The sequence below is a fragment of the Schistocerca serialis genome, chromosome 7 (genome assembly GCF_023864345.2).
Source record: "Schistocerca serialis cubense isolate TAMUIC-IGC-003099 chromosome 7, iqSchSeri2.2, whole genome shotgun sequence".
Classification (NCBI taxonomy): Eukaryota; Metazoa; Arthropoda; class Insecta; order Orthoptera; family Acrididae; genus Schistocerca; species Schistocerca serialis.
The window spans coordinates 299292238-299312510 of NC_064644.1; the positions used below are offsets into that span (position 1 = coordinate 299292238).

Here is a 20273-nt window from a genome sequence, read left to right on the forward strand (position 1 = left end):
TGCGGTTAAAGGCACTGCAGTCTGGAACCGCAAGACCGCTACGGTCGCAGGTTCGAATCCTGCCTCGGGCATGGATGTTTGTGCTGTCCTTAGGTTAGTTAGGTTTAACTAGTTCTAAGTTCTAGGGGACTAATGACCTCAGCAGTTGAGTCCCATAGTGCTCAGAGCCATTTTTGAACCTGCTCAATAACTTGTTGTGTCCGTCTTTGGAACGAAATACATAACTGATTCTGCATATCAGAGATCCGACATTTGTTAGTAGGTTTTTGGAGGTTTGTGGCATTACACGTCGACGTACATTCGCTATTTGCGTACGCGGTGATGGCGCTCGACAGTGACCCAGATGGATTGCATACGATGCGATGAAGTGGGGATTTTCCCCTACGACCATTTCACGAGTGTACCGTGAATCCGTTAAAACATCAAATCTCCGACATCCCTGCGGCCATAAAAAGACCCTGCAAGAACGGAGCCTACAGCGACTGAAGAGAATCGTTCAACGTAACAGAAGTGCAACCATTCCGCAAATTGCTGTAGATTTCAATGCTGGGCCATCAGCAAGTGTCAGTATGCGAACTATTCAACGAAACATCATCAATATGGGCTTTCGGAGCCGAAGGCCCGCTCGTGTCCCCTTGATGACTGCACGACACAAAGCTTTACGCCTCGCCTGGGCCCGTCAACACCGACATTGGACTGTTGATGACTGGAAACATGTTGCCTGGTCGGACGAGTCTCGTTTCAAATCGTATCGAGCGGATGGATGTGTACAGGTATGGAGACAACCTCATGAATCCATGGTCCCTGCATGTCAGCAAGGGACTGTTCATGCTAGTGGAGGCTATGGAGTGGCGTGGAGCGTGTGCAGTTGGAGAGACACGGGACCCCTGATACGTCTAGATACGACTCTGACAGGTGACACATATGTAAGTATCCTATCTGATCACCTGCATCCATTCATATCCATTGTGCATTCTGACTGACTTGGGCAATTCCAGCAGGACAATGCGACATACCACAAGTTCAGAATTGCTACAGAGTGGCTCCAGGAAAACTCTTCTGAGTTTAACACTTCCGCTGGCCACTAAATTCCCCAGACATGAACATTATTGAGCATATCTGGGATGCCTTGCAACCTGCTGTTCAAAAGAGATCTCCACCCCCTCGTACTGTTATGGATTTATGGACTGCCCTGTAGGACTCATGATGTCAGTTGCCTCCAGCACTACTTCAAACATTAGTTGAGTCCATGCGACTTAGTGTTGCGACACTTCTGCGTGCTCGCGGGGGCCCTACACGATATTAGGCAGGTGTTCCAGTTTATTTGGCTCTTCAGTGTACTACTAAAAGATGACATCGCTGTCAGGGGTGACATCTAGCGTGAAGTGATGCAGGAGATTCGCAACTGTCAACGTCTCTTCGATTACTACCACAGGTCATATGCAAGCGCAGGAGAATGTCTCCCACAGCATAATACTGATCCTACCAGCCTGCGTCAGTGGCGCGCTACTCGTTTCCAGCCGCCGTTCACCTCCTTAATGGCGTTTGTTCAAATGGCTCTGAGCACTATGGGACTTAACATCTGAGGTCATCAGTTCCCTAGAGCTTAGAACTACTTAAACCTAACTAACCTAAAGACATCACACACATCCATGCCCGAGGCAGGATTCGAACCTGCTACCGTAGCGGTCGCGCGGTTCCAGACTGAAGCGCCTAGAACAGCTCGGCCACAACGGCCGGCACGACGTTTGTGGAGACGACTATCGACCTGTTGTATCAAAAATGTGATTCAGCTGAAGAGCCGACACGATTCCATTGAACGACGGTCGAATCTCGATGGTCCCGTGCCCACTGGAATCGTAATTGACCATGTTGTTGGGTTAACATGTGAACACGTAGGGGTGGCCTGCTACGGAGTTCCGTGTTCTCCAATGTACAATGAACATTGTTCTTCGAACACATGTGCGTTCACCAGTATTGTGCTCTGCCGGCAGAGCTGCCACAGATCACCATCTGTCCTACTTTACAGAGCAGACAAGCCTCCAAAGCCACGTTCTATGAAGAGTCGTGGACATCCAACAATTTATCGCCTAGTGGTATTTCACCGTCCTTCGCCTCTTTCCATAGATGCTCACGACAGTAGCACGTGAACATTCGACCAGTTTCGCCGTTTCCAAGATAGGCCTTCACAGGCTCTGCGTAATAATAATCTACTCTTTGTCAAAATCGCTTACCTCAGTGGATTTCTCCATTTGCAGCCCATATCTTCACTAGGCAGGTCCCTCGTGCATGTCTGCTCTGCTTTCATACTTTTGTCACCGTGTCACGTGCCCTCAAAGCCACCAGGGAGCATCCAACGTCGCGGTGGGTAGTGCTCATAATATTTGGCTTGTCGATGTGTACTTTAACCAGTTCCCAGTTGTTTTCCGTGTAATAACTTGCCTATTCCGTCCTATGTTGAACTGACCCAGTAGAGCACGTTGTCCGGCTGTAGTAATCGGTTTGGAAAAAAAAGGAAAAGGGTTATGCCATTTCGAAGGTCCCATTTTTTATTTCCAGCTCTCCTTGACTGCTAAATGCTTGAGCGCATGCACGAAGATGTAAAAAATTAAAGTGCTATTGGTAGAGAAGCGCCTTCGTTGTGCATTTCAGTTCTACGGGGTGGGCCAAAAGTCACATTTCGAAAGATATTCAAGTAACTTAACATATAATTTCGTGGTTATGGATGTGGAAATGTATTCTAGGTTGAAAATAATTCTCTTCGTGCTTAGCACATTTATCTTCAGGAAAAGGTCACTCAAACTACAATGCAACCGTCACTCCGTGAAAACACATGTGTTCGTGTTGTTTCGCCTTGAGTTGCCGGCGAATGCTACGCCACGTGATCGTGTTTTTCTTTTCTTGTTTTTTTTTTGCTACCAATGTGATACTCTTGTAAATATTCTTGTTACAATTGATTAACGTCTTCTTCTCAGCATGGACAGAAGCTAACGATTGAGACATATGATTAAATTAGGGAAATCCTTTTTAATTGCCTCAAGTCTCCAATCTTCGGAAACTGAAAAGAAAGGCCTTTGCAGCTGATCCTGTGGCAGACGCAACCATGCACTGGAAGAACCGATAAATAAGACAACGATAATGAAGTCACTGAAGGCTTAAATGCGTCATTATTCCGTTCGTTAGCAAAATCGAGAAGGCAGGGGTCAGTGGAGATGAAGATCCCACACCGCTTCCTTGCGTCGTTGGATGAAGAAAGAAGGTTACCGTTCATTTCGGCCCGGTGGCATCAATGAATTAAATGATAATGACATGAATACGCGACTTGATTCATGCGAATAGTTACATGCACCTTTTCAAATATAAGCGGCTCGCCTTAAGGATGTGGTTACAGATGAATGTGTAGATTATCTTAGTCCGTGGTCTCTAAATGTTTATATATGGGCGAAAGACAACCCTGAGAATGATCACTTCGGAAATACTGTGCCAGGAAAGTAGACGCAGATGGCAGCAAATCCAACACTGCGCCGAGAATGATGGTCAGCATGCAGAGAGAGTGCGAAATATGGAAGAGTATGTAAGAACATTCGTTTCTGTGTTATTCCATTCCTGCATGTATCATTTTCCCGTTTGTCTTTCATGATGCTTCTTCCTTCAGTGCAATAACATTAAACATTTCCGATCGTGACTTCTGGCCCATCCTGCACAAACAGTTTGTGAGTTCTGCAGCATAAACTTCAAGAATAACGTCCGTAATCTCATTATTAAACTATGTAGTCTCTGCTCACTGGATACCCTCATTTGCAAATACGTAGCAAAATTAACTTGTGTGAAATAGCTTCTGAATTAACTTGTGAAATAAATAGATGACGCAGAGTTTTTTGTCCCATACATGCATTAAGCACTTGAGACAAATGATGAGTCTGTTCTTGTGAGAAGGTAACGGCCGTTTTTCATCCTCACTGCTTTCAAATCCGAACCTACGCACGTTTTGTAATGACTTCATTGTGAGCGAGACACGAATACTCATCCTTCGTACCTCTCTTCATCCGATTGTATAGTTGATCTGATAACAGGGCGCACCCAGTGTTTGGAGGTCGACTGTGGCTGCGTCACGCATCGATCAGTTCTCAGTTGGGAGATCGCGCTTATTCGCGTGTAGCGAATTTCAGTGCTTTTAATGCCGCGCCGCTCTTGTGTACCAACTAAAAATAGTGGGTGCCTTATTGATGTCAGGTAAAGACGTGCGCAGTAGGTACACAAAGACGTAGGTTTCCAGAGCAAACTCGTTACCGGTTTTACAACGGTAGAACTGGCGGCAGCATCTATATTATCAAAGGCCTAACGCGATTCATGGTTCATGTTTCATGCTTCGTGATTGAAAGATCCAGTTCCATGTTGCCTATCTAATAGTTTCCAGTTGATTTTCAGTATTTCACGTAACTATTGAACGAATTTAAAAATTTAAAATGCTGTCGTAAACTACTCATTAAGAGGTATGCTCTTCTGTTAAAAGTTTAACACAAAACTATGAAAAGAAAAAAGTTTTCACTTACTACATATTAGTTGTTCATGAAGTAAAATTTCAGCATTATCTATGATGTTTTGATTTGTTGCTTCCTTTCTAATAACTCTATTCGTCACACATTTGCAAACAGGAGCCACATAGATCATTGAAGGTACCTGAAAAATTATATTATTGTTAGACAGATAGTTCAGACGATACCTCGTCATAAACATTGAAATACGTGAAAAACTAGACAGATAGACACGACGGTTTTTTATAAATCTTTAAATCACGACATTCTGTTTTCGTTATCCAATTTTGATTAAGTAAAGGTTGTACGTTCCCCCAAGCTACGCTCAAGTTGCCTGTGAAAAGCCTACGAAAATTCGTTTTGTAGTTTTCGAGATTAGCGAGTTCAAACAGACAAAAAGAAACGACGGTTTTAGGTAAAACTTTAAATACCATCTTTTTCTTGCGTGATCCAATTTTGATGAAATAAAACTTTTACGTTGTCGTAAGCTATGCTCAAGCTACCTGTCAAATGCTCATGACAATTCGTCTAGCAGTTTTGGAGATTATCGTGTTCGAAGAAAGAGACAGACGGGCACGACAGTTTTACAGTTTTGTTATTAGTATATAAGAGATGAAGATAGCTGAGTCACCATAATACCCGTTCAACAAGTCCTTATGATTGGTAGCTGGAGTGGTCTGGATTAGGTGAGTTAGACAAGGCACTGTCACACATTTGATACTAATTTGTTTTTCAAACTCTGTGCCTTTTGAAAGCTTGTCTTACGCCATTTACTCTGAAACTCTCGACTGCACATACTGGTGCATATGCGCGGCTAGAAACACACGTAGCTGCACTGTTTCATAGCCATGTACAATGTACTATACTGTTTCACAATATTTGGTATTTAAAGCACTTTCCCACAATGCGTAGCGTACATTAATGTTTCTCAGCTATGACTTGAATACAAAGCTCTGTCCTTCGGTGATTATGTACCAGTATCCCCCATAAAAACTCGCCTGTACACTTCCATACGTATGCACATTTCTCGGTGCACTTGAGGGCGATTCCACGACAGTTCACTCTTATATATCAACACTTACTTACTCGTAGTATAATGTGACACGTTCGTCTGTGCTCGCTAAAGATAATCAGCCATTTAAACATTTACAAAAGCATCTTGAAACGCTACTATACATATTTTCACAAGCAATACTTCAGGCTGCGTGTTATACTTATCTAAGCCTGTTAAACATACTGATTTCCTACACTGACATTTCTGTTTCCATTTGAGTGCAATCTTCTTTACATATTTCTATAGCCACTATATGTCACCAGTTATGTTCATACCTATAAACAAATGGTCATAGTTGCCATATTCGCCAACAGATGACATATATTGTGATCCCAGCATCTACATAATTTGTCTGCACAACATCAATACGGAAAATTAAGCATATAGTAACTGCCACATTACCATAGTGAACTGAGGTCTATGTCACATTGCAAACGAAATCAGTATTCAAGTAGTCTGCTTGGTTTTTCAGAATTTAATTATTTAATATTAATGTACCTACTCGTGTGTTACTTCGTCTTAATGCTTCTTTTTATAATATTGCCCAGACTATTATACTCTTCTCCAGTAACTTTATTTCAGTGGCAATAGTAATATTCTACACTCATATTTCTTGGATTTCCATTGTCAGTGTTGCTCTGCTTCTTTGGCTTATTTCGTGTCTTTCAGTTTATTATTTAGGGCTTTTGCTTGTGTTTCTAGTACCTTCACCACATTCACTTATGTCTATTTTAACTCTTTTAAGTTCACTCGCAGCTTCTTGCTATTAGAAGGATATCCATCTTCGATGATTCCATGTGAACAATAGAAGCGTTTGAAATGTGATGTTACAGAGTAATGCTGAAGGTCTGGTAGGTAGATAGAGCAACTAACGAGAAGGTGCTGATTCGTATCAGAGAGAAAAGAGCTTCAAAGTACAATTTGACTAAAAAAGGGATAGGTTGACAGAGGTATCTCGAGGCATAAAGGAATATTTAATTTGTTAATGGAGGGAATGGGGGGTGGGGGGAGAGGTTGGGGGAGGAGGAGCGAGGCAGGTAAAAATTGCAGGTGATGACCGAGGCTTGAAAGCATTTTGCAGACCGAGGCTTCAAAGTCAGGTTCAAATGAACATAGACTGCACTTTATTATCTATTAATTTATCGTATGGAAACACGCAATAGCTGTATGCAGAGTTTGAAAATATACAATAAAATTACAGAAATATAATATATATTATTTTTAGTTGTGTAACGTTATATTAGATTTGTAAGTCCAATACCGTCAATCAAGTAATTGCAGGATGGGTTGCTTCGATCATGTCTCTCATAGGTCTTCGATATTTCCTAGCTGGGCAGTCTTACAGTCTGTAGTCTGCATTGTGCTTACGCTCTGCACAGTCACAGCCCACTTGTTCTTCAGGGAGTTGCAGCTCGCACAGGCTGTTATTCTGTTCAGCCTTGTCCAACCGTTCTTGGGAAGATTCAATCCCAGAAACTACTGCAAATGCAAGAATTTCTAGTATTGAAACCTCCCAGGAACGATATCCCAGTGTCTTTTCCGAAATTTCGATCGATCTTGAGGTACATGGTTTGTGCTCATAAGGTCACGACATATCCGCCTCCTTAGCTGAGTGGTCAGCGCATCTGACCGCCATGCAGCAGGCCCTCGTTCTGTTCCCAGCCGGGTCGGAGATTTTATCGCCCAATGTAGCGTCAACTGATAAGACTTGCAACTCGGCGACCAAACTTCTTCAGGTGGGAACTTCCAGCTATCAGTGCGCAGACGATCATTTCACTTTTTTAGCTCACGAAATTTCTTCGAATCTCGCGAAAATTCCTCTTCGCATCTTGTCCAGAGTTGCAGAGCATAGGTACCCTCGGTGTGGGGCGGATGTTAAAGTATTAGTTATTTTCCTCATGGTTTTATTGAATTTGTACACCAGCTTTCTAACGATTGCGCTTTTGAACCACTCGGGAGCACAATATCCTCCCCTCCTCCCGGCATGTTGTCTCAGCAAGTTTCCTAACGATATTGTTTCTGCTTTTTATTTTTTGGCTTGTATGTTCAAGGTGTAGCTGTTCAGTACGGAAAGGCCAACACAAGCAAGTATGGTGATTTGCATCGAACCATATGATCCACATCTATAATAAAGTTGTTTTTTGGGAATGCGCCGGCCGGAGTGGCCGAGCGGTTCTAGGCGCTTCAGTCTGGAAACGCGCGACCGCTACGGTCGCAGGTTCGAATCCTGCCTCGGGCATGGATGTGTGTGACGTCCTTAGGTTAGTTAGGTTTAAGTAGTTCTAAGTTCTAGGGGACTGATGACCTCAGAAATTAAGTCCCATAGTGCTCAGAGCCATTTGAACCATTTTGGGAATACGTGTGAAATATAAACAACAATAATTTCCCTCTCTATCTCTAGGAAGTGCTGACTTTCTCGGCATTAACCACTACAGATCGTATTATACAACAAGTGGTGAAAGTGGGCTCTCTCCCTCTTTAGACAGAGACTCTGGAGTCATCAGGTCACAACTTGGGGTAAGATTACCAAAATATTATGTATTATTATTATTATTACTGCTGATGTCACTAACGTATGAATAATTTGGGTATCCACTGGCCTGTTTTTGAACAGGAAGCCATACTGTGTTCATAATTTGTAGGATACTCTAAAAAAAACTTCAGTCGCTTGTGATTAGTTCCTACTAATTGTTATTATTTTCTGGTAATTCCTCTTAAAAAATTAAGTCTCCTTAATTTTGGGAATATGTTCACATATTTGTATTTAAAAACTCATGTTTCAGTCCAATACAGGAGAATAAATAGCAACTGATAGCGTTGTTTCTCTCTCTCTCTCTCTCTCTCTCTCTCTCTCTCTCTCTCTCCCTTTTATTTATTTATTTTGAGAATTAGCTACTCTTTAAAAACAGTCTTTTACTGTTCAAAGAATGAAATATTTTTATTATTAAATACAAACATATAAATACAAAAGCAGCAGCATACAATATTTGTAACTCTACTGATATTATCAGTTACTGAAATACAATGCATTGAGAACCAGTTATCATAAATACTTTGCAAAAGTAATGTAATATACCAATTCCTTGAAGAAATCTTTTGCTTTAAAATGGAATCTACAAAAAAATGTATTTATAGATGGTAGAGCACTTGCTCGAGAAAGGCAAGGTCCCGACTTTGAGTCTCGGTCAGGCACACAGTTTTAATCTGCAAGGAAGTTTCATATCAGCGCACACTCCGCTGCTGAGTGAAAATCTCATTCTGCTTGCATAAGTGTCAAAGGTGGACAGACGCGTTACTGACTTGCTCAGTTTGTGAAGCTCTTTCTCTTGAATAAGTCATCAAATTTTCCTGAAACTTTAATCATTTGTTTGCCTGTACGTGTGCAGTACATCTATTGATTTCCGTCCCATGCGAATAGTTCCTGCATGATGTACTCTTTTTTTTTGTCTTCGAGCATATACAAACCGTCCTCATGAATCAGTCTGTATATTCAAGAAAATCCTATCAAAATCCCTGCAGTAGTTTCTGATAATAACCTTCAGATACAGACAGAAAACACGAAGGAGGACTTTAATTTATAAGACGTGTAACTGCACTTTTCAGATCCTACTCACCCTTTTGAGAATTTAGTACTCATGAAATATCTCACTCCCAACACACACACTGTGCAAAGTATGAATATAATACTATGACCATTAACAATCTCTACAAAAACTTTAAGGGGTTAAAACTGAATACAGGGGGCAGATATGCGGGCACACATGGGTTCAATAAAATGCTGTAGCATGTTAAATGTCTTATGGTTGAAGTTAAGGGCTTTATATTAGGGAACGTCTTCTATGACAACGAAAAGGTCTTGAGAGAACCTCTTTAAGTTAACACTTTAGGTTATTTTATTTAGTAATATTAGCGCTGTAATACAGTTATTTTTCATAATGTCGTCATTTCACTGTGTTGGACTAGAAAATGCATGTTCTTGACATTCTTACTCAACCGAGTGAGGCCTATTTGAGGCAGCCTTGGAACATGGCTATGGTAAAGCAATATAACAATCTCATAAGAGCAGTGACAATGAAAAGATATTCTGCTTTTCAAATTGATTCTATTTTTCATAAAGAAAGTGTATAGAGCGTTCTCTTTTTGTCTAAAAACTTTTGTGGAGTAATCCTGCAGAGAACATTCATTAAGCATCTGAAAGGTTTTCAGTTGAATTCGAATAGTCTCAAGGTTGTCTTTATTTGTAATAGATGTTGCAAGATGCTTCAAAAAGTTTATTAATATCTAGAAAATATGAGAAAAAAATTACAACGAAAGGATCTAAATTACTGCGAGGGACCCCTGTGAATAATGAAAAGAGCATGTCAGGAGAAAGTCATAACCTTAGGATTATCATTCAAATTTTTCAGTGTTACTGGAAATCTCTTGAAAATTTATAGTGTACCTCATTGTACACCATGATTAAGATGTTCTTCATGAGTAAATCGTTTTTCTGTGTTGGTTAACGTGTTTTTCTGTCAAGTGTTCATTGATTAAAAGTTGGTGTTTCTTATCAATAAAAATGTTGGCCGGGATATCGCACGGGGTGGGTTCAGCCATCGATTGGGAAGGGTTCCTCTGCACATGTTGTCCCCTTTACTTGCGGACATGTAGAGCTGTGTCACATGTATATTTGTGGAGTGTAGCTGAGTGTTATTTATGTGTACATAGTGTAGTGTTTTATGTTTACGACGTATGTCAATGATCGGAGAAGGGAGATGGTGAAACTTGTTGCTGGCACATAGCCTAGACCTCTCGAATTGCACCAAGAGGGCACTGAGCTTAACGTCCCTGTTCAATGAACGGATCACTGTCAACATACACTCAGTTCATAAGACGCTGCAGAGAGATTTGGAATTTAATTCAGAAGACTGGCGCAAATAATGATGATCCTGACTTTATGCTGCCACCTCTCCTCCCCATGCCAGCCAAATACTGGCAGCAGAAATCTCATCCACAACCAGTTTTCGGACTGACATATTTATGAATCGAGCGTCATAGCACAGGTGTGCTTTAGCAACATCGTCTATTGTCTTGAACTACCCCACCTCCTCTCTAACCACATATTCCTCCCCCTCACTCTGTCCATATTCTCCTCCCCTCTCTCTCTTTCCGTCTTCACCTTCCGTTCTTCCTTTTCTATCTGCCAGCTGCCCCTCTACACCTTCCACCTGCCTCATGCATCTCCCCCTTTCCCTCTCTCTCTCTGTCTATTTCCTCCTTTCCATCACTCTGTCATCCCTACCTCTATACATCTCAGTCTGTTTCCAGCCATGCTTTTCAGTATATGTAGCTCCTGCAGTACAGTTCAATAAAGCAGATAGGTACTATACCCGCAACACATTTGTCATGCAGTGCAGGCTACACATCAGGAACTTGAAAATTATTTATTTGTCACCATGCAAAGCACATCGACAAAGGAGACCAACTCAATGCGCCCTGATATGTAGGCTACCCTGCAAAGTTGCTTGATTTGGCAGGCTGATACTATTCCCACACAATATGCCTGTCATGCAGGGCAGTGTATTTGCTAGGGGCTGAAAAAAAAACCTTTTTACCTTTTACCTACGCCATAAACCCCACAGTACTGATGTTCATCAACTGTGACAAATTTGATTGAAATCGATCCAGGGATTTGGAAGGGCATCCTGGGCATACAGACATACACTGTGCTTTATATCTGTATAACATGTGGTGAAGATAACAACATTCAGTTTCTGCACAAGATCCTAAGTGTGATACTTCTAAGAAAGTTTCCAATCTAGCTACAGCTCTAAAAATTTAATATGCTCAACACCAGTGTTCATTTGATAATCCTATATGAATAAAACTTCACTTTGGTTATAACGTGAGATGGTTTACACATTTACAAATGTGCAGACAAAGGAATTTTTTCACGTCATAATACAGTTGGCATATCTTGTGCTGTCCTGGTTACAAAAAGTGTTTACCAGTCCACGAATTAAAGTGTGGAGACACTGAAATGGGTCAGCTGAATCTGTTTCGTAATTGTTAAGAGTTTTTCGAGTCGTAATATGCGAGTAGTGTCTGGTTCTCTGCCATTTGTATGCTGCTGCAATCACACAGGAGGAGGGACAAGCAATCTTTGTTTGTTTACTTATCTACACACAGCCCGCTTTGTATCTATTTTCCCTAATATGTGTCTGTGTGTGTATGAACCCGTGCGTGAAGATGTTTTGCAGTTGCCTCTGGATGTCGCGTAGACGACTTTCTAGTGCTTGGTTAGGCTGACTATGCAAACCTTGGATTCTAAAAGCTCTGGCCGTGCAGGCCAACTTCGAAAAATCCTCAAGCACGCGTTCATCCTTTCCTATTTGTTGCGTTTTTAAATAAACCCCTCTTTGAATAATATTTGTTCCTAACACGAAAAGTTCACTACAGGCGATATGATCGTCTTGAGAGATTCAGCAACTGTATAGATGTTAAAAGTAATTCTCATTTACTATTCAACCCCAATTGCACATTTTTAATTAGATTACATGTCTCTCTGGGTCTTCTTCTAATCGAGGTAGTTGCGTCACAACCCGTCTTGTTTACTCAGAGTACTACCACATTTCAGAGTATTCCGATGTGTGGTTCTGAGTAGACAAGATAGGTTGTCGACGCAAGTACGTCGGTCTGAAGATGACCCAAAGTATCAAAACATGTAATCTAATTAAAAATGTGCAGCTGAAACACAACAAAAAAACTTCTCATTCGAGCATTAACTATTCATAATCCCTAATCTATCAAAAGAATGGTTTTGTGAAGTCATAAAAATTTCTGTTGGTTTTCACGTATCGTTAAGTCCTTTTGTTGTGCCAGTCTAGAAGAATCGTGGAGGCTGAAGGACAAGGAGTAATATCCACAACACGTAGATGTTTCCACATTGAATTTCCACTCTGCAACGGTGCGTACGCAGATTTGAAACTTCTTTAAGGTTAACTTAGATGTTTTTGACTGTGAACGTCTGTGTGAGTACGTCCATTATTATGCAGCATTGAGGTACTGGGTTCCCCAAGTTGAAATGGCAACAAAACCTTTTCAGCACATCTAGTATGATCTCTCTGTGTTCAATACATGTCGCACCACAGAGGCACTGCTAGTTTCAACAACATTAACTGACCTGCGTTGGACACAACTGATCTTCTATGTGTTCCGTCTGCTGTAGCCCCAGCCACTGGGCTAGTTAATGGGCAATGTAGCTGCAGAATGAAAGGTGGAGTGTGTCTCTGGATACTATTATGTAAATGTCTATCTAAATACCTCGTCGATAACCGCAAGAGGAGACTCTACAAGCTTCTTAACTGATTCTTCGCGCTCTCAGCATGTGCGAGGTAGGGCGCTATGGCGATTCTTGGACAATTTATTTCAGCCTTTCCGATCTTTTACTTAGTTAAACTAAATCACTACGTTCAGATGGTGAACTATTTGCTATTACCACAGAAAACAGGCTTTCAGAACTGATAAATCTTTCTCAGTGATTCCCTGTCCACCAATTCTTCAATATTCAGCTGCTCATAAGCTACACAACGTCATTTACAGAAACCACAGAATGAATATGCAGACATCCCAAACAGTGTGGAATGCGAACACCCCAAGCAATAGGGAATTGACCGCTAGACGTAACAAGAGACTACCAATCGGTATAAAAGGAGGCAGGGAGTGTCGCATTGTCAGTAGATCAGTAGAGAACCAGAAACAGCAGAATGGATCGGTGAGGAGATCTCAGTGACTCAGAACGTGGGCTAGTCAATTTATGACGTATGAGCAATTGAACCATCAGGGACATCTCAGTTCTTTAATGCTGCCCAAGATTGTGAGGTGGAAGTGCGAAGGGACAACCACAACTAAAACAAGACCAGGCACACCTCAGGTATTGGCGGACAGGCAGGTTGGGCATTGCGGGGGGTTGGTGTAGAAAAAGCATCACATCAGCGGGAGGAATCAAATGTGCGTTCTGAAGTGCTATCAACAGTCCAGCAAACAAATTGTCTGTGCGTAGGAAATAATAGAAAAATGAGTACATAGTTGAGCAGCTCCTCGTAAACCACATATTTCTGTAGTCAGTGCTAAGCGAGGCTAAAGGTAGTGAAAAGAGAGACGCCACTGGATAGTGAATGACTGGAAACGAGTGATTTGGAGCCATGACTCAGGCAATACACAGTCTCAATCCAATGGAAGGGTTTGGGTTTGGTGAATGCCAGGAGAGAGATAGGTACATGGTTGAGCAGCTCCTCATAAGCCACACATTTCTGTAGGCAGTGCTGAGCGACGCTTAGTGTAGGGTATAAAACGATGTCACTGGACAGTGCATGAATGGAAACGAGTGATGAATCACGCAATACCCTGTCACAATCCAGATGGAGGGTTTGGGTTTGGTGAATGCCTGGAGATCTTTACCTACCATCATGTGAGGTGCAAACAGTGGTGCCCAAGGGAAACTGTGCTATGGTGCAGGAATGTTTTCATCGTTAGATTGCGATCCCTTAAAGAAAGTAAAATCGTACCGCATGGATAGCTGGGAGATACCTGAGGGCAGGTTCAGCCGCCTTATTGTAAAGGTTTCCCTATTCTCCGCGCCCTCAGGCACCTTTCCATTGCGAATAATGAAAGCTGTGTGTACAGCTGTAGTCAGTTAAGTACGGATGACCATAATGGCATGTGTGTGTAATGTACTGTCATGTTCGTGTTGGAGATGATGAGAGGAGGGAGAGGTTGAAACCCAGTGCCCGCACCACACTTAGCCTTCTCCTCTCGAAAAGCAGCAAGGGGGCCGCCGAATTTAACGTCCACATCCGACAGACCATCAACAGTTTACTTGCCATCACTTCATAAGGCACTGCAGACTGGTTTGGACTTGAACCCAGGAAACTTGCACAAAGGTTAGTGATGAGAAACTTTACACCAATACTTCCTCCCCATTGGCGGCCGAATACTGGCAGTGAAAATCTCATCCACCATCAAGCTTCTAACTGGCTTACCTCCGTTTACAGCGTTGCGTGCTGCAATGGTAGAAGAACAGAGCAGAGATGATGATTTTATTAGCATGTTAAAGCGCACTGTTATAAAGTCACATCTGTGAGGCAATAGTGTGTGGGCTGTAACTTTCTTGAAGTGAACTGCCCTGCCCAGAATCCCAACCTGAACCAAAAGGAATCCTTCGGGATGAGTCAGAATGTCTCTACGCTCTAGATCTCAGCTTCCAACATCACTACCCCCCCTGGTTTCAGCTTCTGGAGAAGAATGGACTACCATTCTTGCAGAGACATTCAGACATTCAGTGTTTCCAGCGGACTTCAAGTCGTAATAAACGTGAAGGGTGGACACACCCCATTTCAGTGTCGACTAATAGATGTTCGGATTCTTTTGATTAGATAGTTCACTGTTACAGTGTATAGTCGAGGTTACTGAGTTAATTTAAAAAGCTGAAAATATTCACATTTACTGGCTACTATTGTCTCCAAATTATAAAGTTTCCAATCTTTCATGCTATGCTTCATTTAATTATTTTTTTTCAAAAACACATCTCCATTTGACTGTATATTTATGTAAATTTATTGTGTACAATCTATATTTTGTCTTCCACACCATTATCGAGTACAGTGTTCTTAGACCATTAACATCATTTTGCAATGTGTTCTGCAGGATAACAAACACACAGTTCAACAGATTTGCTTAACATGTGCTTAGCACTGAATCTGTTGAACTGTGTATTTGTTATCCTGCTCAGTACCTAGCAAAATTATCTTAATGCTCCAAGAACATCGTACTTGATAATGGCGTGAAAACCCAAATCTAGACTGTACACAAGAAATACTCAGAAGTATGCGGTCAAACGGCGGCGTATCCTTTTGAAAATGCTGTATGCCTGTGGCTCACAAACATCGAAAATTTTCATTTAATTTACTCACTTTTTGTAGGAGGTGGCGTGGGGAATGCGTAAACTTCTGAACTGGATAAAAGCGGAATACGAAGATTATCCCGTCTTCATTACTGAAAATGGTCACGAATCGTCAGACCTTGGGCTGAACGACACTGCTCGTGTTGAGTACTACAAGGTAAGTTACACAATAAAGATTGTAATTCAGTTTCTCAAGGCGTAACATGTTATAAAAACCTTTGGTTACTGAATGTATCATAAGCTACCTGTATTTTAACCCAAGATCAATGCATACTTTCCACAAAAAGCGTTAATTGGGGTCAAACAGAGTTATGATGTCTTTATTCAGGTAAATTGTATGCGAAATGATCTTAACGTCTCGAAGCAGTAATAGCAACTGGGATAGTTACTGGTTTGGCTAGAACAAGTAGCTAATAAGACTCACAAAATATAATACAAATAGTTCCAAAATTAAATTGTGGTAAGTTCCTATGGCACCAAACTGCTAAGATCATCGGTCTCTAGACTTAAACACTACTTAATCTAATTTAAACTAACTTACACTAACGATAACACATACAGTTATGCTCCAGGGAGGGCTCGAACCTTCGACGGGGGTAGCCGTGCGAACCGTGACCCTAGACCGCACGGCTACCCCGCACGGCAATAGTTCCATTTTAACTAATTCTGCTCCGTATAAATTAGAAACAAAGTTATTTTAATGTATAGATTTAATTGCTGCATTGAAAAAGCACTGAAGCTGCTTAACTTGTACGGTTAGCTCTTCACCAGGCAAATATAGTTCTACGTGTACATATACGCTCCACAAGCCACATTAAGTGCGAGGCTGAGAGTGCTTTGTACTAATATTGTACTAATTTAGCTATTATCTGTCCTAATCCATTGACACATTGAGAGAGTAAAAAATGACTGTCTACTTAATTCCATAGACGCCCCAATCTCGTACCTTTTCTCATATTCTCTGCGCGACATATACCGTTATACCAGCAGATTTGTAGAGCAGTATTTCTTGACTATCGGTTGTCTAAATTTACCACGTTTTCATAACAATAGCTTGGAAATTTCTTCCAAAGAGTGTCATTTAAATGTTTCCGAGCATCTGTGTTACACTTTCGTAAGGGCTATGACAAAAGGAGACTATGGTAGCAGCGCGTGGCTGAATTCGGTCAACTTCAGCTGTTATGCCTGTTTGTTGATGACTGCAAACTATAAGGCAGTATTCTAGAATCGGTCACACTAGCTCCCTGCACGTGATTTCCTGTGTGGATATGGTGTACTTCCCAGAATACTTCCAATAAATGTAATCTTCCATTTGCCTTAGAGGTTTTATGAGTTCGTCTCATCATACACTGATCAGCCAAAGTATTATGGTCACTGACCTATTACCGGTATAAACCCGTCCAGGCGATAGCAGCATCACCTGGTGAGGAATGTCTGCCAGTCAGACACAAGCACAGTGCATGTAGTATCAGTAAGCGTGCTGTCAGTATATCATAGGGAAGGCGCGATCCATCTGGATTTGACTGAGGGCGGATTGTGATGGCCCAGAGGTTCGGTAGGAGCATTTTGGAAACTGCACGACTTGTCGGGTGTTTGAGGACTGCTGTGGCGAGTGTCTTCAAGTCGTGGTGACACTAAGGTGAAACAATGTCCAGATGTCGTGGGATTGGTCAGTCACCCCTCGTTACGGATGTCGGATCTTGTAACCTGGGCAGAGTGGTAAAACAGGACAGGCGGTGAACTGTGGCGAAACTAACACCACAAGTGTGTTTAAACAAACAGTTCCAACATTCTAATGATGGGCCTCTGCAGTCGACATCCATGAATGTGCCAATGCTGACACCACGATATCGGCAACTACGACTGAAATGGGCATGTTACCATCGGAACTGGATGTCTGTGCAGTGGCAGAGCATTACATTGTCTGATGAATTCCGACATCTTCTTCATTATGCCGACGGGACGGCACGAATCCGTCACCTTCCAGGGGAACAGCTCCTTGACATCTGTATGGCGGGACAGAGACAAGCTGGCGGCAGTAGCATTATGCTCTGAGGAACTTTCACGTAGACATCCATTGGTCCAGTGGAGTTCATGCCAATCACCATGACGGCCAAAGATTATCGTACGCTGGGTACAGGCCATGTACACCCCTTCATGACGATCATGTTTCTCGACAGTAGTGATATTTTCAACAAAATAATGCTCCATTTCAGAGGGCTAGGAGTGGGATGGAATGGTTAGAGGAACACAGTGGCTTATTCCAGTTGATGTGCTGGACCGAGCTCGCCATATCTGAATCCGATCAAACACATCTGAGATATGGTGCAGTTGCAGAGCTTTTCATAGTCTGATGAATCTGGATACCTTTTTCATCATGCTGATGGGAAGGCACAGATCCATCGTCTTCCAGGAGGACAGCTCCTTGACACCTGTATGTCGGAACAGAGACAAGCTGGTGGCAGCTCCATTATACTCTGGGGAACATTCACGTGGGCATATATGGGTCCAGTGGAGCTTGTGCAATGTGACGGCCATGGAGTACGGTGTACTGGTTACAAACCCCTTCATGACGATCATGTTTCCCAACGGTAGTGGCAATTTTCAGCAAAGTAATGCGCCATGTCATAAGGCCAGGAGTGAGATGGAGTGTTTCGAGGAACACAATGGCGAGTCCCGATCGTACAAATCTGGGATGTGATTGAATGTGTTGTCAGAGCTCATCACTTCGCTCACCGGAATTTACGGGTTTAGATGACTTGTGTGTACAGATGTGGTGCCAATTCCCTCCAACGACCTACCAAGGCCTCATTACTTTCACGCCATGACGTGTTGCCGCTGTTATCTGTGCCAAAGGTGGACATACCGGCTACTATGTAGGTGCCCATATTGTTCTGGTTGATCAGTGTTCGTATACTGTTACTTGGCACGGTCCCCTATATGTCTGCAAATTCTTCCCATGCTGTTTTATGCACCCACTTGTAAATAATTAGCACTGTTTAACCTGAGCCTGCTTGCTCTTTACGGGGCAGATGAGTTCAACGCCTCCCTCCCACCTCTCCCACCCCTTTATTCCTATTTCATTAGTCTTATACTGCTTTAATTTCACCTAGTAAATATTTAATTTGCTAAATCAGCCACTGGCTGCTCAGTTCTGTGGTGCACGCACTTATTCACGCGGTCTAAGGTGCTGCAGTCATGGACTGTGCGGCTGGTCCCGGCGGAGGTTCGAGTCCTCCCTCGGGCATGGGTGTGTGTGTGTGTGTGTGTGTGTGTGTGTGTGTGTGTGTGTGTGTGTGTGTGTGTGTGTTTGTCCTTAGGATAATTTAGGCTAAGTAGTGTGTAAGCTTAGGGACTGATGACCTTAGCGGTTAAGTCCCATAAGATTTCACACATATTTGAACATTTTGAACGTACTCACGCAGTAAGTACAAACTATCATAATTTATCTATTGTTGGTGCCTGCACATCCTAAGTCAGTTGGGTCACGTCACTAGCCAAGTATGTGTCATACTAAACGTCAGCTGGATCCAGTGCCACGTGTGTTTTATTTTAAAAGTTTTTGACAAAGCTCTGCAGCATTGAGGTACTATCTTCAGTCATGCTTTTTAACTGTTCATATTTGTGGTTGACATGCACATTGCACTAGACAAGAGCCTTTTGCCACAACACCACTTTTTATCAATATGTGATTCTACGAGTGAATGTGCTCTTCTGAAAAAAAATTTTAATATACTGTTTATAAATTTTACTTCCTTTTCTAGTTGCCAGTTTAACTATTTTGTAATAGTTTGTTTGTTTCTGAAGAAGACAAACCTATATTTGTCGAAATCATGGTAAAGGGCTAATAAACCTTTAATTCTGTTAATGGCTGGCTGTTAGTTTCCAATCGTATCAAAATAAGTTACTGATCTTTTATAAAAGATTCTTTAAATTAAAAACCATTACAAATTAAGTTATCCTGGTGTATTTTACGCTTCATGGAAATGTTCATGGAAGGTGCACCTTCATTTAAAATTTTAGCTAGGGAAGGTGGCGAACCTGTGCCACAGACATCGTAGGCGAGCATTCTACCACACAGCCACACGACCTGTCAAGAAAAACTTACCTTGCTTCAGCATACTGCGGAGGGTCAGAAATCTTCAAAGTCGATTGTCTCGAGAAATTTTGGGAATGGCATCGAACTGCTTTTGTTAATTGATGTGTGAGTTCTGAACTTCATGTACCATGTGGTCCCTTTTCTAGTTTAAAAAATAGACAAGGTAGTACGCTAAGTACTGGCCGATATGGTGCTGTGGATGATAAAACGGAATTATATTTAGTAGCTGAAAAAAAGCAGTTTCATCCCAGTCTTCTTTGACTCAGTGTGGTCTCGGGTAAGCTGCGAGATAAAAATGAACCACAGAAAATTATTTGTAATTGATTGTTTTATTGCCCACAGAATTACCTTACCGCCTTGCTGGATTCCATTAACATTGATGGGTGTCGAGTTATTGGATATACTGCGTGGACTCTCATGGACAACTACGAGTGGGGCAGAGGACTGTCGTAAGTAATACACAGCATTGCCGCAGAATGCTTACACAGAAGAGACTGGTTCACTATTAATTGTAACTGCAATGCTGCACTGACTTTCTGGACATGTTTCGTATTACTAGGCGACATTATGTTCACATCACATTGGAAAGTAGGTCAATTTCTAAGCGTTCTACGCTTTGTAACCACCCCTGCTGTGTCCTTTAAA

General features: G+C 42.0%; 1 protein-coding gene across 1 annotated transcript in view; it reads left to right on the plus strand.

Moving 5' to 3' along the window:
• The window catches only part of LOC126413029 (myrosinase 1-like), a 113756-nt gene that overhangs the window by 81218 nt on the left and 12265 nt on the right, over positions 1-20273 (plus strand). The window contains exons 7-9 of the mRNA XM_050082923.1: positions 7991-8106; positions 15549-15686; positions 19971-20077. Coding sequence (XP_049938880.1) covers positions 7991-8106; positions 15549-15686; positions 19971-20077 — 361 coding nt within the window. The remainder of the gene's footprint in view (positions 1-7990; positions 8107-15548; positions 15687-19970; positions 20078-20273) is intronic.